This window comes from Aythya fuligula, chromosome Z (assembly GCF_009819795.1).
Source record: "Aythya fuligula isolate bAytFul2 chromosome Z, bAytFul2.pri, whole genome shotgun sequence".
Taxonomy (NCBI): domain Eukaryota; kingdom Metazoa; phylum Chordata; class Aves; order Anseriformes; family Anatidae; genus Aythya; species Aythya fuligula.
The window spans coordinates 11,427,307-11,452,949 of NC_045593.1; the positions used below are offsets into that span (position 1 = coordinate 11,427,307).

Genomic DNA, 25,643 nt, shown 5'->3' on the forward strand with positions numbered 1-25,643 from the left:
GAGTGAGAATATACTATCAAGTACAGAAAGAATTCTGTAAGCTGTCAAATGTAAAAGCAACGCAGCAACTCTCATTTTTCCTCCATTTAAAACAAACAAGTTTGAAAAAGCTTAAAATAAATGTCCAAGCTGAAAGTTCATGCCCAAGCTCCTCAAAGATTTAAACACAGCATTTTACAACTGAGAAAACACTGTATCTTTTTATTTGTAAACCAGAGTTTGAAATACCTTACAATATACTTTTAATTTATTGTTTGTTTGTTTTTTTCTAAAGAAACAGCATTTAAGAACTGAAAGAACAGTGTGGCATTAAATGTTAAGGACCATATTTTAAAAACCTTTATTTAAAAAAAAGGTTACTTAAGTATGATGAATTTAAGTTCTATTTTAAAATCAACTACCTAAGCATCTAAGTAATACGAAATGAGGTGCAAAATTTGAAGTCCAGTCACAGATGAGGCTGTAGAGTTGTGCTTGAGATAGAAGAGGTCTACCCATGGCGGGCACGGCTGCACACTCGTACGCTAACTCAATCTGTCTCGGTCATGAACCCTCCAGATCTGAGCGACTCCACCGATTAGGTCAGTTTGATCTACTTAATATAAACTCGCCCTTTCTAATAAGAAGGATATTAACTAAAGCTTTCAGTTAAGCAATAAAACCTTACTAATTAGCAACAAAAAATAAAAATGACATGCTTGCTCTGTTTCAGGCACTTTCAAGATCATAGTTTATTTACTGTAGGTAAAAAGCTAGTATACAGATTAAGGGATCTCTTAAATTTCAGCTCTACAGTTATACACCATCTAGTATTCTTGCTCTGAATATTAACCAATAAAGTTTCTAAACACCTGTAAGCCCCGCTATAAATCTGCGTTATAAGGAAAAAAATATATAAATCAATGCTTAATTTGTTCAATGCATAATATTTACACTGTAAAACGAATGGGAGATGTAACAAGCAGTGGTAAAGAGGCAATAAGTTTTAAAAAGCCAAAGTTTTATATAGTTGTTTTGTTTTTTGTTTTTTTTTTTACAAGTGTGCTAATCAGCATAATTGTATATAAAAATTAAAATATAGTAGAGTGTCCCATTACAGAAATCTTAATCATCTGAACTGCAGTCATTACTTGCTAACCATTTACATGCAACACCTGCTAGGACTGTTTTTAAAATGTAAAACAGATTATAACATTTAAGAGACAAACATTAACTTGTATACAAACAAAATTAAAAACTGCACTCAAGAATTGCACTGGTCACAAGCCTCTTCCATACAGGAGGGAGAAAAAGAAAAAGAACGACAGAAAGTGGTTTCTTTCTGTATGCTAATTATTAAAGGCAATGCATAGACAGAGAATACCCAGACAGCAAACTCTGTAGACACTGGAAACAAACAGCTTTCACATACATACTCCTTAAAAGAGGCCTTTCCTTCCACCAAATGGCAATGACTGACAGCAAGTAAGGGGCACCAGGTGTACAACTAAGTAGATCTTGCAAAATACTAAGATGGGGCAGTTGTTAATATACAACTTGAACTATATTTACAATATAATGGAATGTATCCCATCCCAAAACTGGTTTATGAAACAACTGGACCTTTCTACACTAGCCTTGTGACTCAGCTACCATTCTAATGAAAGTATAAGTACACAAGAGACTTACATGAAAAGTAAAATTTATGGGGCATTTTACAGGAACTATTGATAAAGCTGCTAAATGGAATTTCTGCTTTTAAAGTAATTTTGTTAGATATAATTGAAATAATACCTGTGTATAAAATGCCCTGACAGACACTTCAACATGGAGCTTTGGTGATTTTTTAAAAAGGCCCTTTTTGATCTGTAATGAATTGTACTGCAGAAGTACTGATGCATGCACACATCTGTGTCAGCTGAGACTAGTGATCCAATTGCATGCATATTTCCTCGAGGTGCTTTCCATGTTAAACCACTTCAATAACAATAAGATGAAAAATAGAGTAACAGAAATATTTCAGTTAACTCAAATTTAATAGGAAATGGAATGCCAATATGGCAGTAAAACCTTTTTCTGTTGTTGTTTTAAACAGGAAGGTCTCTTGTACCAGCAGAATCCTGTATACAGATGCACAGAGAAAGAGGGAATACACCACTTATAATCCCCATTAAACAAGAGCTGATTCATGTGAGAAGGTACAAATTACAGAAAACATGAATAGTCAATAGAAGAGAAACAACTGGTTTACATGAAAGAAAAGAGAACACTTCAGTCTGATTGCAGTTATTTTGTGAATGCTGCTACAACAGCCCACAGAACCTCATTCGTGTTGGCTTTCATACATTCAACCTCAGGGTCTAAATCCAGAAGCTGCCGCACTCTCTTTGTGGCTAAATCATACTGCTCATCCAAAAGGGGGGCAAAAGCGTTCTCCAGAACATCTGAAGCATGGGCTAAATAAACGAGTGCCAGCAAGCGCTTGTCCATGCGGTGGGGGTCATTCACCCATTTGTCAAGAACTGCTTCTTGAACCTTCTTGATGAGGCGCTGTTTGATATTGTTGTTGGTGAGTGGATGCGTAGTCATGTCAAAAAGAAGGAAGTTCTGTTTCTCTGTTGTCAGTACACCTTTTTCCACCAGATTTTTAGCTAACCGTTCACGGACATTTCGTAACTGGTAGTGCAACTTTAATGGGTTCCATGTTTCACCTAAAAAAAGGCAAACAAAAAAAGCCAACAGTCAGGCAAAATCTAAGCTGTACTACTACAGCAATTTTTTCCCCTCCTGTGGTGCAGAATGAGCTGTCAAATTCATATAGCTGACTATAACAGTAAGATAGCGTGCTCATGTCAGCATTTCTCTGATCCCTGACCCATCTAGATACATGCATAGACACTGAGACCATGAGAGCCTCTTTGAGGAGTTTGTGTGCATTTAAAGTTGGGATGCAACACTAGCCAAGCTACATCTTGAGCAAGGATATGACAAATAAGCACTCCTCTACTGATGAAAAATCAGTCATGGAGACTTTTTTAAAACAGTAACCATAAAAATAAAAATTAAAAAAAAAAAAAAGCATCTCCTCCAACCCTGTCTGCTCAGTCTTTGTCAATTCAGGGACTGGAAGCAGCATCATCACCATTCTTTCTGTCACAAAGACAAGCTAATATATACCTATCCCATACGCCCTCATTTCCCTTATTTCTTCAGGTTCATGCTCTTCTTTCCAATTCTGATCCCTCCAAGGTGAAACAGGCATGCACTTTGTGAGTGTGGGTGAGTGGATGTACACAAGAGCACTTGTGTTGAGGTGGGCTTTGATGTTTCTATAATAATTATTTCTAATGCTTTCTGTTATGGCAGGACAAATGGGCACTTCAGAGCATGTGCATGCACTTGAAGAAATTTTAAAAGCACAAAATAATACAGCAGGAGCTACTGATAAAAGTGAAGTTGTTAAACACCAAGAAATTCTTCTTTGATTAGAAGTTTACTTCAGCTAAAGTTTTTAGGTCCAGCTTACCTTTAGTATTTACCTTAAGTATTAAAATCTCCTCCTGATATTAAAGAGCCTATGCTCTTTAAGAGGCAAGGGCAGAAACAGCATTCAGTATTTCTTATGCAGAAATGTTTTTTCCATAAACAATACGACAACTTACATAGCAACTTGTGTTTATTTTAGAAAGCTATCTTTGGTTAACTTTTAATAATAACAAAAAAGATGAATTTAAGGTTTCTATCATTGTGATAAAAGGTGACAAACTGCATCTAAGTAAAAGCCAGGTTAAGTACATAATCGAGGAGACACCAACTGCATAGTGAAAGGTAAAGAACCTACCCAGGCCTGAGCTATGCCAAGTCCCTGTAGGTCCCACACCTCACCAAGGTGTGATTTCCCAGCTTGACCATGAATGAAAATGGCATATACCAGCCACTACCACCCTCCAAAAAATGCAGTCTCCTTGTAGTGTTCCCCACAGCAAAGGTTATTTCCTAGATGCTTCTGAATCTGTCAGGTGATCTATGCGATACTAAACACCAGTACTGTGCTGACACCTTGTGACCAATCTCCACCATTACACAGATGTAATGGTATAACATTTGTTACATCTGCAGAAAGACCTGACATTTTGATCTGAACTTCGGTATTTCCTATACTTCCTTCCCTTAATTTTGTTATAAACAACAACAGCCTGACGAACATAGCCTCAAATGTCCATACAAGTATTTCCATGATGGCTTTGAACTTGTATGTACTAGAACTTTAAGCATTATTCTTTGCATCTCCGATAATTATGGTTGAAATAGCTATTTTCCAGGATCCAGCCCTAAAGTAAAACTTCGAAAGAAAATATCAGAGGGCAGTTCTCTTAAACCTGGGAAATGCAAAGAACCCTAATGCCATCAAAGAACTAGTAATTAAACACCATGGGCAAGTAAAAAGGATTGATCCAAGTCTCAGCCACAGCACTAATCATGATGATCTTCCCAGAGACAAAGCTTAGCAGGCTCGTGCCCCAAGGAAACCTACAGCATTGTTCATTCATTAGTTGACCTTTTTTGAATCAGTACTAACTTCATGCGCTCTTCCCTGGGAGACATAGTCAGTGCAAATTACGTATTTGGGCGGAGAAAAAGAGTCGTTTCTGCAAGCTGTAAAAGTGGAGGAGAGCTGATCAAGAACAGGCCAGACTGCAGGGATGTGCAGCAGCCATGCCCCCTACTGACAAGAAACGTTTTGTTCTCTCTCACTGACAAAACACTCACGGGACAGGAAGGAAGGAGTGGCAAGGACACAGACTATGAACTGTGCAAGTTTAATACTGAAGTGCAAGGAAGGCTATTTCAGGCAGTACAGGAGAAATAGGAAAAACATAATGAAAACAAGAAGGCAGAGAAAGCTGGAGAGGTTATGCTCATTTTTGAAACTCACTTATCTGTTGTTACTAGTAACAAACATACATGTATTTAGATGAACAACTTCAAGTCTCATTACCCCTACCTCCCAAAATTATGTTGTTGACAAAATAATGATTCCTTCCCCGCTACTGCTCAGATAACTGACGTACAGCTCTGATCTACTCCAGGGAAGTTGCATCTTGTGTGTTTTGTGAAAACAGCAAAGCCTTGGTAATAAATTTTGGTGACAGAAAAAAAAAAAAAAAAAACAACACTACATGCTCTTGGTCACTGGTCTTTTCAGTGTAATTTACGCAGTTTGTTTTATTTCAGTTTAATTTCCTTTACAGGAAAAGCTGTGCACTAAGTGCTCCTTTTGAAGCCTTTGTTTTGAACAACTATAAACACATGACATTACAATGTATGTTGAATATGTTACATCTCTTTATTGTTTCTCTGTGGTTGATGGCTGAATTTTCTGTCTCAATTTTTACATAGGAACAGTCAGCTCCTTATCTTCTTTCCTCATCAAAAAGCTCTGAATACTGAATCCATATGAATATCCTCTAAACTTCCACTGCCCCTCATTGCTAGTTACAGAGGAAGGCAGTTATACATCTACAGGGCACAGCCCTGATTCACTCTGGATTCAGCAGAAGACATCTCTTCCACAGAGTTGAAGTGTTCTCTGACACTTACATCTAGATCCTTTCTGTACCAACTTAAGTCACAGGAAACACTTACTTATGTATGATTAAAGGCTACAATCAACAAGAGACTACTGTAGAGGACAGACTAATTACACTTTTGTATAATTTTTTCTCTAAAATCCTGCAGTGTAGTCTCTAGTGATGACACATGGAGGGGGAAAAAAGCAAATATGGTATGTCCAAGGCTTACCACTAAGCAGTTCAATCCAATTTTGTACTGTTTCAGGAGGCTGGGTCTCTTTTATGTGTTTCAGAGCTTCATCAAGCAGAACATCCCCTGTAGGAGCATCTGACTTACAGATCACCTAAGACAGAATGAAACACAGTATTTTCACATAGTTCATACAACACAGACATCCATCAATATAACACAGGAAAATCTACCTGTTATGAGAAAAAAGGAAAACTTTAAAAAGTGAAATCTGTAAGAATCATTATTTTTTTAAATGTCTAGTTGTTAAAAAAACTATTCAAGATTTTAATTACAAAAAGCTATATTAAGTCAGTTACCTGTAACCTACATTAAAGGCTAGTTAACTAAACTTATAGCAATCATACATATCTAATATCTCTTTTTTATATATACATATTTTTAAGGAAGACAATCCACTGACATTATTAAGTCCTTCACTTCTTCCTCAAAACAAAGTATACTACAGTGTTAAACTGCTCTCTGATGGCAGTCTATTTTACTGCTTCAAATCAATTTATTCAAAATACTGCAGTATTAAACAATTAGGCCGCATGAAACTGAGAAATCAATTAAAAACTGAAAAAATGGGAAAACTGGTTTTCTTCCATATATCAGCAGAAAAAAATGGGTTCATGACAACATCTGTAAGTTTTACAGCTCCAAAGAACGTGCTGACCAGCAATATTACATTCCATTCACTAACAGTTAATTCATACATGTTAGGCAAAATATGTACATACCAGAGATGACATTACATATTACAGGGGTTTATGTTTGTCGTTTAATAAATTATAAAATGATTTAATTGAATTATTTACCCAAGGGAACACAAGAGAAAGAAAATCATTCACAGGAACATAATAACTTTTAAGACCTTGAGTAACTGCTTGTTTACCAGTACACCAGTACAAGCAGTTATATCAACCATGTACAAATGTCTTTCTAACCAGAGGAAAAAAAAGAAGGTAACAGCACTGAACTAAAAACATATGAATTTCATTAGCTCAAGTCAATATATTTTAATTATAAGAAATAATACTCCCCCCCCCCCAAAAAAAAAAAAACAACACTCTTTCTTTAGGAAAGAAAGAATTAGTACAGCATCAAAGTTGCTTATGAAAATAATGATTAGATATAACAATTCAAATTGTTTTATAAGTTATCTTTTTACCTGATGCATATAAAGTGCTAAAAATAAACAAAGAAAAAATTAACCACATCAAAACAATTCCACAAATAAAGGAGAATCATTAGATACAAAGTCTTATTTTTAATAAAGCTTTCCAGTAATCAGGAAGATGCTTGTTACCAGCCAGTAAAAAGCTTTCAGCGTTCCACTGAAATACATCCCGAGTTTAGTTCTGTAGTTCTAATAATTCTTACTACAAGCAATAGAAGAGGAGAATATGCTCTTATAGGGTCTGTAGATAACACTGAACAGAAATGAGTTGCAATGTTAGGACAACTTCATAATGGCAAAGTGATCCTTAACTGAAGATATATCCAAGGACAATGAGATAAAATCAGAAAGAAAGGCGAAGTCTTATAGTCAGAGTGAAAAACAGGGAACAAATATGAAAGATACAATAAATGACTGTCTAATTTGGAATGGCAGAAAAAAACATCTAGTAATTCTAGCAGCAGACTAAAAAACAAATGAATCAACAAAAAACAAGTCTTTTGGCAAAGGGATAATTTCAATCTAAACTGTATTAACAGGAAAATTGTATGAAAGATCTTAGTGAATACCTAGCAGGTCATAGCTAGAATATTATGTCCATTTTAGACAGTACATATAAAGTGCTAAAAATTAAAATTTTAATAAAAGTTAAAATTTTATTAAATCACCAAGAATGAAGCCGTCAACAATGACAGGTTAAAAAAAATTAGGCTTGTTCAGATACAAAAACAAAGCATATAAAATATTTTTGCAAAGTGGTTATCAGTCAGGATTTTTATCAATCAGGAAATTTAGGATTTTAGTCCAGGCAATCCCTACTTGAAACTAAACACACTTAATGACCACTGTATTTCTGATTTACAAGCTTGTAGTGTAGCTTCACTCAAAAACTTCATTAATGATGTATAAGAATATATACTATCTCCCAGTTCTAAACTGTGTTTTCTGAACTTTTGGAAGTTTCTATTATTTAATTTCAAGTAAATACATTGTATTGAGGTTATGAGTATACGATTTGAGTATATAATATTGAGTATATTTAAAGTTTTGGTTGCTAGATTCTGCTCTATTAATAGCCACCTTTCATGTATTCCTTAAGAAACTAGTCAAAAAACACCCAACATATATTCATCTTTACTTCTTTTAAAAACTGACATTCTGGCAAAATTTTAGTTTCTTTGAAGTGTCCCAAATGATTAATTTCATGTAACTTTTTTCATTGTAACTTTAGTTATAGTGGATAGTTCCAGCCTCCTGCAGTTGGTAACCTACTACTATTCACCATCTCACTAAGATGCAAAGTCAAGTTATTGACATGTTTTGTGAAAAACAACCAGCACCACATATACCCCTCAATGAAGAGATATACCCCAGACTTCAGAGCATTTTTGAAAAAAAAAAAAAAAAAATCTTAGAAACTTTAGAAAACAGCTTTCCTTGCTTATTTGCACTTAAAATACTTTTTACTGCCACTGCAAGGAAGTTTAAGAAGTTAGTTTGAAGATAATGCACGATGACAGTCTGAGACTAAACATACAGGCGTTAGAGCAAAGACCTATAGGGAGCATAGACTCCTCCATTCAACTCAGGACACCGTAAGCCCTAGTGAAGCCACAAAACACGTTGTTTTTGTATCCAAGTTTACCATTCTCTGCAGCCAGGCAATAAAGCACTGTTTCTTCTCACTCTCTGCTACAGTGAACATTTACTGTACAGATTCTTCCAATTATCCTTCCCCTGAAATAAAAGCATTTTGATTTATACCTCCCCAGTATTTCTTTTTCCTCCTCCCTTTTTCAGCACATGGAGATGGGCAATAATGGGAGCTCAGCCACCTCTCTCCTGTGTTCACTGATCTGCTCTTTCTTGAATGAGGATTTATTGATCAATGTCTCTCGGTTAATTAGAGCACAAGAAAAGTGGGAAATTGAGTGGGTCGGGCATCTTGTGAATTGGATCATCACAGAAGACTAAGTATCCTCAAGGGGAATATTTTCTTTTCTTTAATAGATGAGTTAAAATAGAGAAAGAAGCTAAGAGCCTGGTTCTTCAGAGATGATGATCCTTAGCCCTATTAAGGAAGTCTTTCTTTATTCCAATTTTTCAGCAATTTATCACATATTAGCTTTGCTTGGTATCTGACTGCTATGAACATTTCAATTATACAAAGTATTTAATTTGCATTTTCCACAATGAAGCTCTGCAATTAGGCAATGCTAAAGATGAAGCACCTCGTGCATTGACTTTGAGTAAACTCTTCATTATTTAGTTTTAATAATGAGTAAAAAGTCACTCATGCATGGATCACTCATAATTATCAGTTATAAAATAAGAAGTTAATTCACCAAGGATTTGTTGAGATTTCTTTTATTTCCAAAAAAAAAAAAAAAAGCTTAATTATTGGTTTTACTTTCTGATACAGTAAGGCAGCATAGAGTGCCATTTTCTGTCTTCAATAACCACTTGTCTTAGAAGTTGCTTATTTACATACAAACTTCAGCTTTCATTTATTTGTTTCCAGCAGTGATGCCATCAATAGATGCAACTCTAAAACAATACAGTGATTATATACTCTCAAGCTAAACGTACAAGGATGTTGCAAGATAAAAACATGTCATACTGACTTTCAAAGTTTTACTGAAGTCCATCAAGTCTGCCTGCCAGTTTCTCAGTCTCGTTTGGCTCCAGCATTCAAGCATGTACTTGCTGTATCTGTACTACTGCCCAAAGAAGTAGTTCTACCCTCCTCTTCTTCTCAGTTATTACTTGTGCCACACCTCGTGACAAGACCAAGAAAATGATCCAAGTAAAAATTCAATGGATCAGATATGTGGAATAGTTTTCAGACAGTGATGACCTGACAAGGCTGCAAGAACACTAACGAGAGACTGCAAAAATACTAAGCTTCCTTGCAAAACAGGACTACCCTTCTCAGCTGCAGCACCAACTGAAATGAAAAGAGCTTCTGCCTTCATGCCATGGCTGGAAGATACACAATTTTTGAGACACATACCAGAGCTTTGAGTTTTCAGGAGCTTCTACGTTCCCACAAAGCTCCAGGAAGGTCTGGCACGGGGCAAAAGAAGGGTTAGCTTGAGGTGCAGATGCTATATAAAGTGATACTGCTGCCTCACTGAATCACAACCTTGTATGCAACTAGACAGCTCATTCCACTCACTAACCATGATATTTAATTCACAGCAAGAAAAAAAAAAAAAAAAAAAAAAACACAACAAGGTCAAAGCAAGCAAAGCCTGTGAGTTTGTACCAAAGAGGGTAGAGGTGGACACTTGGTAGAGCTAAGGCACATAAATCTAGCAAATATGGGAACAAGACTGCAATTTCATATTAAACAACGCAAAAATTTGCATAAAATGAGAAATTAAACAAGAATGATTTCTAAACTGAGAGATGGGGCAGGACAGAAGAAATATCATAGATATCAGAAGTTAAGGGTTTTATTTGCATGAAATTATATAAGCAGAAATCAATCTTCATTTGAATTTTGTTATTTCTCTTTCATAGAACGCTCCTGCCTGCAAAAAAGACACTCTACATTTTCTTACAACAACAAAAAGAACAAAGCATTGAATACTATATAGCTTTTATCTCTCCTTAAAAAAAAAAAAAAAAAAAAAACACACAGACCCACCCCCAAAAATCACGATAAAATTAGGAAAAAAAAAAGGAGGGGAGACAAACAAGAATTTGGTTTGTACGCTGTAGTAAAGATACACACAGGTTATTTCTTCATTTTCCTTAAAAAAAAGTAGTTAAAACTTCAGTTAGACAGACCTGATACGGTTTGCATAGAAAGAAAATAACTGCTAAAGAACATTCCTGAATACATAAGGAGCCAAAAGCTTTGTGGGGGGAAAAAAATGTACAAACTAATCAGTGCTGAATATGCTTAAATGAAGCTAAAAGAAGTAGGAGCTGTTTGCCTGAACAGAGGTTCAATTCTTTAGAGGAGAAGGAAGCTGGGAAAAGGTTAGGGAATTTGGAAGCTTTCCTTTTTAAAAAAAAAAAAAAATCAGCAAAGTGTAATATTGACAAGGAAACAGGCTATGAAAGAGAAATTATTTGTGGTGGATAGAAATATTTGACCAACTATTCAATAAACTTATTTTACAAGAATCCACTAATGCTGATGAAGTAGAAATTCTTCAAGTGGTATGACTTTGCACATTCTGTACTAAGGAAAAAAAATCCAGCAGCAAAAGTAATAAATTAAAGCTTCAAATCTTCAGCCTAATTCAATACAGAACCTTAAAAATTTGCCCATCTTAAAGGTCAGAGAGTATAACCAATTTAACACACCAGTCACATGCTTCAGCTAGACAATTTTGTGCTCTCAGGGGCCCAAAGTACAAGGATGTTTCCTTCCCATGCAGTGCAAAGCATACCATGCAGAGGATACTGTGTACACCAGCACAAACTGGTGGCTTGCCGGATACATCTGGCTCGCTGTCAGTTAGCTGTCTGTCTCAGCCCCAGCCCACATCTCACTGACACTGCAAAAGCCAGTTCCTTGGACAGATTACAACTGGTGCTGCTGGCTCCCAGCAGTAACTGCTGTCACCGCACCGTGGCCACAGCCACAGCCAGCTGATTGCGTAAGGCTCCCAGCAGCAGCAGGAACACCTCAGGAGAACTAACAGGAGCTGAGAACAAGTACAGAAGATTTTTACAAAGCCTTTAAGCTCACCATTTAAACAGTGTAGTTACTAACTCTGTACCTGTGACCTAAGCCACTACTCAGAACATCTAAACCCATAAAAAGAAAAAAAAAAAAGTTTTTCCTTACAACTGATTGTAATTTGTAACGACTGCATTGCCTGGAACATGACATAAAAGCAAACGTGCCCACTTACCTTTCTGGTCAATAGACTTTTGCGTCTCATTCCACAAGCCTCTAGCTGAAGACGCCCTCGCAATGCCAATTCGATTAGCATGCAGCCACGCAATCCTGAGGAGATGCAATCATTCCAGAACGATGTGTAACCCTGAGAAAATTGAAAGACAGTAAGATACTTCCACCTTAAAACAAATAGAAGAGGCTTGCTGTGTTCTGTAAGCAGTCCTCTTATCCTCACACACTTGTAAAATAGCACTACTAGACAACCACCTTTCCTGTACTGTAAACATGAAAGAGAAACACTCATCCACTGTTTTTTTCACTTAGTGTCTTTTTTTGAAGAACAGCAAAACTTCAAGAAAGTGACACCAAACAAAATAGTACATACCATTTAGTTTATACGTAGTCAAAATTAACTAACTGCATTTTTAAGACATCAAGCATTTGGCATTACTAACATCACACAGGGCTATCTGTTTCCTGAGAAACATTAACATGCTTTTACTTCCATAAACAATATAGCACTGAAATAATAATGTGAAAATTAATATTAAGATACATACAGTTTTTACATGGATTGCAAAGCTGCAAACCATGTTTATTCTATGAACCACACCACAGCTAACACACTTCATCCATATTTCCACACAGATAGCTGTCTGCTTAAATAGCAGAACCAAATATTTGATATGATAAATTTACTCAATCCCTAGAAATACATTTATTGAATTTTGTACTTCACTGCTTGACAACTCCGACAAAAATATGAAAAGGATTCTATTTAAATTATACAGTAACCGACATTTAATATTACCAAACATGCAAGAACAGTATTCAAAACAAAATCATTCTGAGAAATAATTTGTCTTTTGGGAAGTGGTTGTGGAAACACTTGGTACAACCCTGAAAGATTTTCCAAAACTTCTTTAGCAATACATCCTCTTTATGAAAACATCCAATTTGGAATACAGGAAACCAAAAACAAAACGAGTACTCTCTCCAAAAATTTACCCTAGCCAGTAACAAAGACCAGCCTAAATCATGAACAATACAACTTCATCCTATTTGCAAATGACAGCTGCCAGTGTATAGAGATTCCAGATAGAAACACCTGATGTCCACTAGACACACAATCCAGTCCCAAGTAAGGCATGCCATTAAATATAGATCTCTAGAAACAACAAAATATTTGTTTTCATTTAGCTCTTAGCTATTTTTCCTAGACATAAGGAGGAAATTCTTCACTCAGAGGGTTGTGAGGCCCTGGCACAGGCTGCCCAGAGAAGCCCCATCCCTGGCAGTGCTCAACAACCATTGGCAACCTGGGCTGGTGGGAGATGTCCCTGCCCATGGCAGCAGGTTAGAGTTAAATGATCTTCCAATCCAAACCATTCTACGATTTTCAAGAGCTTTATTACATAAATGACCCATACTTCTAAAAAATTCTACAAAAATACTTAATTAGTAGAAAGCCATTACTGAAATGTCACAGATATTTACTTAAAAGGCCAGAAACATAAGGTTGGAAAGGCATTTGAGAAGTTATCTAATCAGCTACTCTCAGAAATCACCCATTTGGTAATTTGTTTTCGGTAGGCACCAGACATTTCTTTGCCAAAAAAATGTGTAAGATATGGTGCCATATTTTCTTGATAAAAACAAAACAAAACAAGGATTCCTACATTTTATTTCCAATCAAATAGTCTCTTTATACTATTAAAAAAAAAAAAAGTAATTTTTGAAATCAGAAAACACATATGCAAATTAAATATCTACCAGACAAACAGCTCTGGCATAATACATACCTCTTTCTATTCACAAAAAATTGTTATATTATTATGCAAACAGTTTGTTCTAAAACCTATTCCCTTGCTTAGTAATGAAAACTGCATTTAAAGCATTTATCAAGGAGGTGACGTTAACTAGACTATTCCCAGCAGCAATTACCAGGTATAAAATCCTTAGCTCCAGCACTTACTCTACATATGTGGCCACAAGCTGTGGGATGCAGAGAAATAAATTATCCTTGGATAATTCAGGTTGGAAGAGACTTCAGGTCTCTAGTCCTACCTCCAGCTCAAAGCATGTTCAGCTACGAAAGTCAGACCAAGTTACTTAGGGCTTTATCCAGGCAGGTCTTTAAAATCTGCAAGGAAGGAGACTGAGCAACCATCTGCTAGTTTTTAATCAAGTGATCCTGAAAGGCAGTTCAAAAAGATTATGACCTTCATAAACGGAACTGCTTGCTCTAGTGGGTTTGATGACATTAAAGTTATGAGAATGTATACTGCCTCGCTTTTATTTTTCTCCAGGCTCATAGTTTGCAGGGGATCCAAGAGAAGAAACATCGTATTTCAATATCCAGAAATTATACCACTATTAATGAAGTGAGGAAGGAGGTATTATGTAACAGCCAGTGTCATCCTGAACATTTTTCAATCCATTAAACTGTTCTTTCCAGGTAGTTCAAGCAGATGGATAGATAACGTTTGGCACTTACTGTAAAGACCTCAGACAATTGAAGGAACTTTCAGAGAAGGTCAGGTTAGCACACAACAGTCTAACTAAATCATCCTTTAAATTAACTCAAGCTTCCTGGTGTAGCTGAAACAGAATAGAACCGGACATTTATCTTCAACACTGCAAACAGCTCCTTGACACCTACCTCAAGTGGCATATAGCACAACTAGAAGCAAGTGCAGAAAACAATAATGTTAACGCTCAGCGTTACAGAACTACTGCCTAATAAAGAGGCAACACGGACAGTGAAGAAAAGTGGAATGGAAAGGGCAGAGAGAATAACAATATACAGAGAGGAAGAACAGCAGTATGAAGTACTGTTGTACTATTTACACAGGAAACAAGCATTTTTTTCTTTTTCCAGACAAGACCTAGAGGGTGACTATTGAAACTGACAGGTTAGTAAAGTCACAGGTCAACTTCTTCTCTACATGAGGATTCAATTGTCCTTACAGGAAGGCAAAATTAAAAACAAATTTGAAAAAAAGGATTTGTTAAGCCCCCACACAATTGAAGGTCAGAGTGTACAGTATAAGAGGGGTCTGTCTGAGCCTATCAGCCCCTGAACACTGCTGGTTACAGGTTATTGAAGACAATAGGTATTTGGTTTGGCCTTTTAACACTGTTCTCCTACTATGTTCCAAATACCTAGCAGTCTCAAAACACTCTCATTATAGACCTAAGATCACTATTTACAGTACTATTTACAGCAAGTCATTCCACTATTTAATACCCTTGAATAGCACTAATATTGCCACCAATAAAACACCAAATATTTTTTGCTGTATCTGTCTTCTTACAAGTCTTCTCTAATTTTATAAACGTCCTAACTCAATGAAATACTTATTTCTTTAAAGGTGCTAAGCAAGGGGCGCATGTGTGTCTTAAAAGGTACTGAATTATTTTTATCTGACAGCATTCGCATTAGAATTGCACTTTAAGCTATGAATAGCTGGTGAGCCAATTTTAAAATCTACGCTGATTCAATGATCAGAAGAACATTTACAACTGTCATGTTTATTTACAGAAACAGCATGGAAGTGGTTTTCTTCTGAGCTGACCTAGAAACTCTAAGATTAAAAAATGCTTTTGCTAGACAAGCATAAAGGGGAATGAAAATGAATTTTATAATGGAAACTTGCTACTCTATTAACTCTGAAAGCTCAGACTTTCCACTCAAGTATGGCAAAGCACATAACCAAGACTAACATCCTCTTTCTACTTAAAGAATAGGTTATCTAAAATCCACATGCATTACACCATGTCCCTCCCATCACTTCTTGCAGCATTTACTCACTTTCTGCTCTTCACATGCACCTTCCCCAATTCCCTGCTGACACAAGCCTTCCTGCATGGTTAGCCTTTAGTCACCTGGAACCTAAATACCACCCATCTCCTGACCATGGCCCTGTGCTTGGGTATTACCAGCCTACCACCTTACCTTCCACTTCCCACTTTTGCTTTGCCTCTTCAGCTGCATGTCCACACCACCTGCCTGTGACACCCTATCCTACAGCTGCCTACTTCACCACCACATGTTTCTATAACATAAAATACATTAGATTTTCACTTCTGCGTTTATAAAGGACTGAGTTTCTGCAACCCTCGTGGATTTCCTCAGATGTGTTCAGGCAGATGGGGCAGACAAGGCAAAGTATTTATGCTACATGTACATACGGTGAGCAGCCGCCAAGAGGGATGGAAAAGCCACACAATTATATTAAAACACATTCAAGCAAGCAAGCCTCACTGATACACCGGGTCTACCTTTGCTGAGCAAGGCACAAACTCTTGCAGCTCCTTCCTACGTGCAGGGGGAATCCACAAGCTCACATCTGAATACAGCACAGTGTAACCACATGCTGGGACTCTAACCCCTACAGATGCTGGCACACAGAGCGTGATGGGGCAGGGTTCACATACATACCCCACAGGGAAGAGGCCACGACTTGAAAGGTCCTACCAGTGTCCCTCAAACCCTTCACTTGTGTTATTCCCTAAGGATGTCCTTACGCAGATTGATTTTCAGCGATGTTGAAGGCAATCTTCTCAAAACTATACTTAAAATAAGATAGTGTTCTAGAGCTTGCTAGAAGTGTTTGTAAGGATTGTTAGAAATTGTGAGAAATCCTGCATAGCCAAAAATATTGATGTCTTGAAGCAGCTAAAATGTTATCACTGTGATTACAAAAAACCTAGTGCCATCATCTGGTTATGCTATAACAAAGCCACACTGCAAAAAGAGAAAACACATACACAAGACTGACAACACCAGGGTTCTGTGCCCAGTCTATTCGTGTATTTTTTTGAATCACTCAGTACTATTGCAGCATAAGAGCTGTAGCAAAAGTATCAAGAGTACACTCCCACAGAACACATTTATTTCCTATCCTCCACACCACTCAAAATATAAATTTCCAGATATTTAAGATCCAGAAGTTACATAAATGTCATGATTTGAAGATATTAAAAAGAAAAATCAAAGAGAAGATAACGCTTTCTTCATCTCAGATCCCAAAAGCTGCTGCACTAATGACCATTGTGACTGACCAAGTGTGTAAACAATCAGAAGGAGAAGACCCTAACCTGACCAGAACAACTGCAAATATTTGGTAAATATCAATGCCAAGTGTATCAGTGATTTCAACACAAGCAGTGTCTCTAAAAAAAACTTGCAAGAAACTTCAAAGATGTTTCACTGAAGTATTAAAACAGCCCGCCTTGATGGAGCAGTCATTCAGTTGCCTCCTTCATTGCTCTATGCAGCTTCCAGGCAATTGTCAATTTTGTTCTAATGAGAAAAAAGTTCAATAGTTTCTCAAGTACAAATTAAAGCCACCTAACAGTAGCAACACAAAAAAAAAATAAATAAATTGCAGATGCCATTTCACGTTTATAGCTGTTATCTTAAAAGTACTGACTGAGTAAATTTAACAGATTACAGAGTGGAGGTTAAAAAAATACTTCCTTTTGAAAATGAGGACAAAAAACTTGTATGGGACCATATAATGTCTTATTTCTGAATACTTTGTTTCATCCATAGGAGGTACTACAGATCTCTTCCCACTACAGAAACATACACTCTCTCTGGAATTCTTCAATTAACTCACAGGGGGAGACCAGCAGCTCTACTCTACCTGGCTGAGATCAGAGCAGGGCGAGGAAATCTGAAAAATCTGCGAAAATATGTCAGATTCTGAAGAAAGGAAGAGAAGAAAAGTACTTGCAGAGTTCCAACCCTGAGGCTTCAATGTACACATATGGTAAAAAAAAAAAAAAAAAAAAATCATTTAACATGCTTGGTTAAGACTACCTGTTTACAAACCCATCTACAGCACACTGCAGACTGCAGCTGCCAATGCATTTGCTGATCTAACCCAGCGAGCCTCATGCTATTATAGATTACTTTACAGACCACAGAGCCAGAGCAAATGAGTATCAGCTTTATAAGTCTTTTAATTAAAAATATCTTAAAACTATGTAATAGTCTGTGAATATTACTGAGGGATACAATGGCCTGCTCACCAAAAAATACAAAATATTTGTTTTATGAACAACAGGCCCTCTCAGGCCCACCCTTAGATCCAGACTCACATTCAGTATTTGAGTCTGAGTCAGAGCAGAGACTTCGACCCAACACTGACCTCTATGCACATTTATGAAGAACCACAACAGCAGAGCTCCTCTGGGATGGAACACAATGCTCACCCAGTCTAAACTTCTCTAAAAGCCTCTTCATTTAATATTTGGGCTTCAGAGCACTCCTTAAACACCTCACCTAGCATCCTCTACTTAAAAGCAAGACAAGAGATCGACTGTAACCAAACTGAAATAAACCAAGCAATTAAAGGGGAACATACTAAACCAGGACCATCACTGAAGCTACCCAAAATCCTAAATTCCTGTTCTCAGGAGATTCCAAATTCTTCTTTTACGAAAGACACAAACAAAAAGACTTAAATTTAGCAAAGAATGCAATTTCTGAAATTTCATGTAGAGACACCAGGAAAAAAAAATGCTGTAACCCTTTTGAACCCTGATAGCCCCATCAGAACAGGAGCTGGCCAACTTGGGAAGTTAAGAGAAAACCATGAACAGCAACTGCAGTTCCCAAGAGGCTTGAAGGTTCTAGGTCCAAGGCAATACATCTGATAGTCTACTATGAAGACATGAAACCCCTCACTTCAGGGTGTCACAGCGAGGAGGCACAATCTAGGTCAAAGGAAGCTTTTGCTTTCACTAGCAGTAAATCCCGAATTTACAGGTAGCCTTTTTCCCATTAGAAGAATACTTCAGAGGAAGATTTTCAACCAGCTCTGCTTGGATGCTGAGAGACAGAAACTCCAGACTTCTCGAACTCTGCTGGAGTTTGCTATTATATTACTTCTGCATGGATGGCATTCAAATACTGCATTAGTGGCAGCAGTATAAAAGCTCCATGACAAAACTATCATTATGTTTATACATAAACAAGTATTGAGCTTTCCCAAACAATGGTTTTCTTCATTGCCTTCTATTCTTTCTGATATGTGGCATACTATTTATGGTACGTTCTCAGATATCACAGATGACAAACATACTGGAAAACATTCCGTGCTTGGTGTCATCATGGGATGTTACTGACATCAATTATCTCCAGGTCTCATTGATCAACATCACCAAATTTGCAATCCACCATAATAAAAATACAACGTTAGAGACCTCATGGGCTGCTCATGAGTCATGGTTCAGGAGGAGTAAAATACATGAGGTGGTTCAGTTTTCCTTTGAAGATGTTGCACTGCACAGTTATCAGAGAGTCTTCTCACATTTACACAGCACGGTGCATCATGAAGCAAGAATACCTGAATGCTCGTTTTCAGTGCTGAGACACGGACTCACATTTTGTATCTACGTAAATTCGAGCGTCTTTTCTTAGAGGTACTTAACATGGCAGCAAGAAATACCAGGGAGGAAAAGAAAAAACAGGAAGAGAAATCAAGAACAAAATGACATCCCAGCATTTAACTCCTCTGCCACCATAAGCATCTCTTAAACTGTAAAACTTTTCAACTAACCTTCCTTTGAGTGACTCGCATCAGTTTTACTGACACTTAAAATCAACGTCAAAGCATTTCATTTTAACCTTGAACAAAATCATTTAACTTGAGAAGGTTAAGTCCTCCCCCACACCTTCATTATTAGCATTTGAGGGCCAAACCTGAGAACACAGTCCAACAAATCCTGAACTGCTGCTTAAGAAACAGTATTTACTCTGTCATCCCATAGCAGCTCGCTGGGCCCACAGCAGCATTTGCGTAGCACACTAGATGAGGAAAGTGGTCTCTGTGAAAGCTAATGGACGGTTCCATCACCTCATCTACTGAGCAGGTGAATGAATTTCAGTGGCAGCACAAGAAAGGAAAGGAATATGGTTAGGACAGTTGGCAAAAGGCAAAGATACCCCTTCAGTGACAATCCCCTCTTTAGCATGACTTCAAAACCACAACCTGAATAGTTAAGGCTAGAACTATTCAGTTAGTCTTTGGGATAAAAATCTCAAAAAAAAAAAAAAAATCACACATTATTGGGTGACCTATAGTGAAGCCATTAATGAGCACTATCTGCTCAGAAGACACAAAGGACACAATGCTTGAGGTATCACACTCTATATTCATCACTACCTCTAGCTCCCTGTTTTTGGATCTCAGCAATGATTATTACCCTGATCATCATAAACTTGAAGTTATATTATTTAAATCTGACAGGACAGCAATAGCATCCCTTTCTGATTCTCTGAAGCAACAGCAAGTACTTTCAGAGGTGTCTGCTAGCCTATTATTAGCTAGCACAAAGCACAGACAGAACCTAATAATCCAAAATCATCATCCGTCACCCATACGAAACCTACTGTAAAAGGCAGGCAGAGACAATTCCTCTTGAAACGTGGGCTGTTGCAAGTCGTATTTCATAATGGACTTGACCACAATTGCGATGCAACTCTTGCTTTTTTCAGTCAAGGAGTTCCTGTCTGAAGTAATAATTTTGGGACCTACAGGAAGAGCTGGAGAGGACAGGGGGTAAAGGAGTAACAGCAGATGCTGTCCAGGTGCCATGCAACAGGTTATAAGGAATTTTTTCTGCCATGGTTTTCATGTCAGGGATGGCTGTTTCCCTCCCCTTGCATACTCTTGCTGATATATCTGATATATATAAATTGTAAAGCGGCTTGCAACACATTATCTGCTGCACAGCTATGATTGCTGACTCCAAACACTGTTTTTAAGTGTTGTAATTTTAACAAAGACTACCAGCAGACTGGGGAGCATGGGGCTATCATAACCCCCACAAAGAGGAGAACGATCTTAACATACTGCTCCCTTTATATAGTCTCTGAGATTATTAGTATCTTGAACTTTTGAAAGCAGCTGGAAGCACCTCAAGAGCGTCAACATCTCCTCAAATCCAAAGAGGTAAAATATGAAATACAAGCAAGTATGTATACATAAACCAGATGCTTACATTATTCTTTATTACAAATTACGCTTTGACATAAAAGTTCACTCCTTCACGTTGACTCAGAAGGTTCATTTTATGAATTTCAAGCATACCTGTTATCAAGATTCTTCTTCAAGACACAAACTACATCTTCTTGGATATTAAGGTCAAGTCATACAACTAAATGGAGATCCCAGGAGACAGGGGCAGGAGAGGATAAACAATAGTAAGTGACCCTCAAATCCAGACAATTCTTTATACAATTCTGTTGTTCCTATCCTTTTAGCTGAAAGTAAAATCACTGATTAAAAAGAAAAAACGTTGCCTGGTATTGTTACAAGTAAGTAAATCTATTATTTGAGATAATGCAACTTAAAGCAAAAATCTCATGCAGATCAAAGCCAATAACTGAGTTACTGTCGAACGCTTACAGAGTCTTTAGATAAGAAATCCCCTTGGAAGCTGGTGTTTTATTTAGAAACACCATCGTTCGACAAAGAAGAACAAATACAACTTCTGAGTGGAAATCAGCAAGATTGATGCAATGTATGCCTAATTTAACATTGAGCATATTTATAAAGTATTTGTCCAACAATCTGGTACCTGATTTTTTCAGTTAATCCTAAAAACTTCAACCATATCCTTTTTTCAGAGCAGGAAATTCTTATATTAGAATAACAAACACTTTAAAAAATTATTTAAGTTTATTCTTCCAGGATATCATTGCAAGAAGCTTCTGAACATAAAAACAAGTAAACAGGATTTGTAAAAATGAAAACAAAACACACACAAAAAACATAATTTTTTCCATGTTCTCAGTTACACATAGGAAAAGCTTGTCACTACTTGGACAAATAGCTGTGTATTCATCCTTATCATTTGAATCCCTCAGATCAACATTTCTCAAACTGTGGTCTATGTAATACGGCTGGGTGGCACAACTTCACATAACATGCACTGCCACATCAGTAGGAATGGTTGGCAATCACACATCTCATTACAGAAATACCAGAAAAGCATGTAAAGAAGTTACTAAGGTTGTTAAACTTTCAAAGCACTGCAAAAAAAATGCTACTTATTTCTCCGATCTGCACAAATACTTAATTTGATGTAATACTGGTTGACATATTGGATAATACATGGTGCCTTTCAAATTTAATTACTGTGTTAAACTATAAATTTATCTAATCTGCTAATTACATTTAAATATTTTATCAAGTATTTCAAATACCGCTTCTGTATGTTTCCTATAGGCCACTAAAATAATTTAATTCTTGGCAACCGGGAAAACTGGAAATCTAGTTTTATCAGATGGGAAACAGATGATGCATACAGAATTTTGCTCTGCAAAAATCTGATAAGCTTCAAACCGCTGATGGCTCACTGTGGACACAAGACATAACAGGAATATAATGGGCAATTCTGCACTAGTTCTGCTCAACTCCTCTTTGCAGCCAGCCAACATCTGTTTCTACTCTACTAAGTCTTTATGTGGACTTCTACATGCTCTTAGCCAGCTATTCAAGTAAGCTGTGAACATACAAAGGACCTTAAACTCCAGGGAGAACCAATCAGAACTTCCTTCATCAGCATAAACATATTCACAATGAGCTGGGAGGAAATGCAAACAATAGAAAACAATGATGGAAGAAGAGAAAAGGAAAAGCTTCATCGCAACATTAGTTGAAGACAGGCTAGCATGTCTAAAATTGTTTGAACCATAAAGGTAATGTTAGGCTGATCTCACCACAGGCATTTTTTTATTATACACATTAATCCATTTTCACCCTCAAAGGATAAAAAGATATGTATTTTTTTTATTCCCACCACAGGTTACTGCGATTTAATCTACTTGAAATTGGGATTAACCACAGCACAGAAGCTGCAGCTAACAGTGAAAAGAAAAGCAGACGTTTATTTTACTTTTATTTATTTATTATTATCTGCATGTGGTTTAATGATTTAGGCATTCTATGTTACTTTCTAATACATATTCAGAGCTCCTGTATTAATCTCTAAATCTAACAGCTATAGATTTTTTACCTCTAGGAAAATCTGATACTCCACTACACCACAGTAGTGCACAATGCCAGATGCATTAGAACACAAAACCAAATTGAGTTTCCGTGGCAGAATTCTCTAACAAGTCCTAAATCGATTTCCTTTGGCAAGGAACTGTGTGGTCTTACCCCAACCTATTCATGCTTGTCTAAAAAGATAATGTTCAGGGTTAGGGTCTTGCTTAAGGAGCTCCTTAGTAATAGCTTGCCTTGTCTCTTCTCATTGTTTATCAATCCATTCCCTCCTAAAAGACAAGAGGATAACAGAAGACTGCTCGGGAATATAAGAAAACAGTTAGCTACGAACATGCTCGAAGTTTGTGTTAGAATCTAAACATAAGAAAAAGCTTCCCTGAAATGCAATTTATTTTTTATTTTTTTGAGGGGTGGGGGTTGAAAGCAATAAGCTTCAATAAAGTTTATTATTATCATCTAGAAAATTATAAAAAGACCAAACTTCCTTTTTTTTTTTTTTTTTTTTTTTTTTTTTTTCCTTTAAACAGAATTGTTCTCACACCTACTGTTGGCCAGACTGCAATTTTAACCGTTTCTCTGGACCAACTTCTCTGGTGAAAGAAACAAGATAGATCTTCACCTGACAGAAATGTATTCAGAGAGGGCTGCTCTGTATATATTGCATGGCTTGTAACCAAAACTGGAATTACAATTTCTCAGGTAGCCCTTAAATGGGTACATAGAGATGTCAGTTTCAGCAAAAGAAGCAGTTCTGTCTACCTACGTAATTGGAAAAAAATATATCAATGTTCTTCTGAAAACAAAACAATGTAAAAGAGACATTCATCACTCTTACCAGTCATTCCTCAAATATAGTAATACACAGTAAGCAGTACATATAAACATGTAGATAAAAACATGTCCAGAATTTGTGAATATTCAAAATATTCAAGAAATACACATCTCTAAAGGAACATTGCAAATTTTCTCACTTATCAAAGGAAAAATATTCTAACATCAAGTCCGCGGTTTTGCAATTAAAATACACAGGATTCCTCCTCGTTCTCTGCAAACCAGACTAAAATTCTATGCCAACCTATACCTTGCTAGCTCTTCACTGAATATCTTATCTTTCAAGCAAGTCATCACCTTCTCAGCCAAGGTGGTTGCAGGAACATCTAATGATGCACTTTGACCTACAGAACCTTTAAAAACTAATCTCCGGTTTAAGAAGGAAAAGCAAGGCTCAGTGCAGAGTGCTTTCTATTGAAATACCACAACCTGAAGATTTTATTTCAGACTGCAGTCCCTATTTTTCAACTTCTGATGCAATTTACATCATTAGCCATTTTACTGGAACATAAATTGCAGTCTAGTTATAAACAGAAGGTAAGCTAGCGAGCAAAAGTCTCTGAAGTGTTCTGACAGCCAAACACTAGAAATACTTTTGGAAAGCAAGCATGCATATTCAAAAATCCAATATTGTTGACAAGGAACTTGTCAGGTATTTGATCAGCCCGACACTGTGTTTAAGAATAAATAACAAACAGCAACTGCTGTCGACTACCGAAAACACTAAAGCCAAATGCTACCGCACAGCTTTTTAAGCATGTACACAGACATCTCTTCGCTAAAAGGGAGACAAAAAAAAAAAAATGCAACTTTGCTGAAGAGGAGGCAATGCACCCACGCACAACTTGGAACTCTGATTGTTCCTTTAGGAATTAAAAGAAACTTAAATCCTCGCATCCTAACTTTCAGCATGATTAGTGTATGCACATGGAGAGAATTACTTCAAAGCCACCCCCTTCCATCAGGGTCCAACCTATATTCTCCATACTTCATGTAAAATGAAGTTGCAGTTTATTCCATAGCCTGCCAATTATTTCCTACAATACCAGCTATTGTCACTGAGCATAAAATCTGGCATGCATTTGAAAGAAGTGTTTATTTAGAACTGGAGCTCAGATCCTCCACATCACATACTTCACCCTAAAGAAGTCTTCAAACAGCAGTAAGCAAACATGGCAGGAAAAGAAGAAGAGCTCACATCCTGCCCAGATACAAGTATAACGAGCAGGAGCTTACAACACGCAATTTGCACACGTTCAGTGCCTCCCTGCGGCTGGCCCTGGCTGGCAGATGAGCCCCACACAATTGCTCCCTCTCTTTCCCTTATCAGCAGGATTAGGAAGGGCAAAAGGAAAACCAAACAAAACACTTGTGTGAGAGATAAAAGCTGTTTAATAAACAAAGGAAAAGAAGAACAAAGGAAGCAAATAAAAAAGTGATGCAAAAGCCATGGCTCACCACCTCCTACAGGTAAGACTGATGTCCATCCAACCTCCAAGCAATGATTACGTACCAAAAAAAATCCTTTTTCTGCTGATCACAATGCCATATGGTATGGAATATCCCTGTGTTCAGCTGGGGTCAGCTGTCCCGGCTGTGTCCCCTCCACGCTTCTGGCACAGGCCCAGCCTCATCGCTATGGGGAGCAGAGGGGCAAACAGGTAAAGCCTTGATGCTGAGCCCAAACTGTTCAGCAACAGCTCAGACACAGGTGAGTTATCACCACTGTTTTGGTCACAAATCAAAAGTAGAGTACTGAACTGGCTGCTACAAAGAAAATTAACTCCAACCCAGCCAGACTCAGTACACTTCTATTAAATACTCTAAGAAAAGAGCAAATCCGCTAAGTCCCTCTAAGGCAATGAAGGCAGTGCTAGTACTAGCAAAGTAAAAGGAGAAGGTTTAACTGACTTTGACCAACTATCACAGAACAGTTTAGGTTGGAAGGGACCTTAAA

The 25,643-nt window shown here is 37.1% G+C and overlaps 1 protein-coding gene across 1 annotated transcript in view; it reads right to left on the bottom strand.

The window, feature by feature from the left end:
• Positions 1-1,031: 1,031 nt before the first annotated feature.
• The window catches only part of GOLPH3 (golgi phosphoprotein 3), a 33,046-nt gene continuing 8,434 nt past the window's right edge, over positions 1,032-25,643 (bottom strand). The window contains exons 2-4 of the mRNA XM_032206080.1: positions 11,839-11,970; positions 5,782-5,896; positions 1,032-2,690 (exon numbers count right to left, since the gene is read on the bottom strand). Coding sequence (XP_032061971.1) covers positions 2,266-2,690; positions 5,782-5,896; positions 11,839-11,970 — 672 coding nt within the window. The 3' untranslated portion in view covers positions 1,032-2,265. The remainder of the gene's footprint in view (positions 2,691-5,781; positions 5,897-11,838; positions 11,971-25,643) is intronic.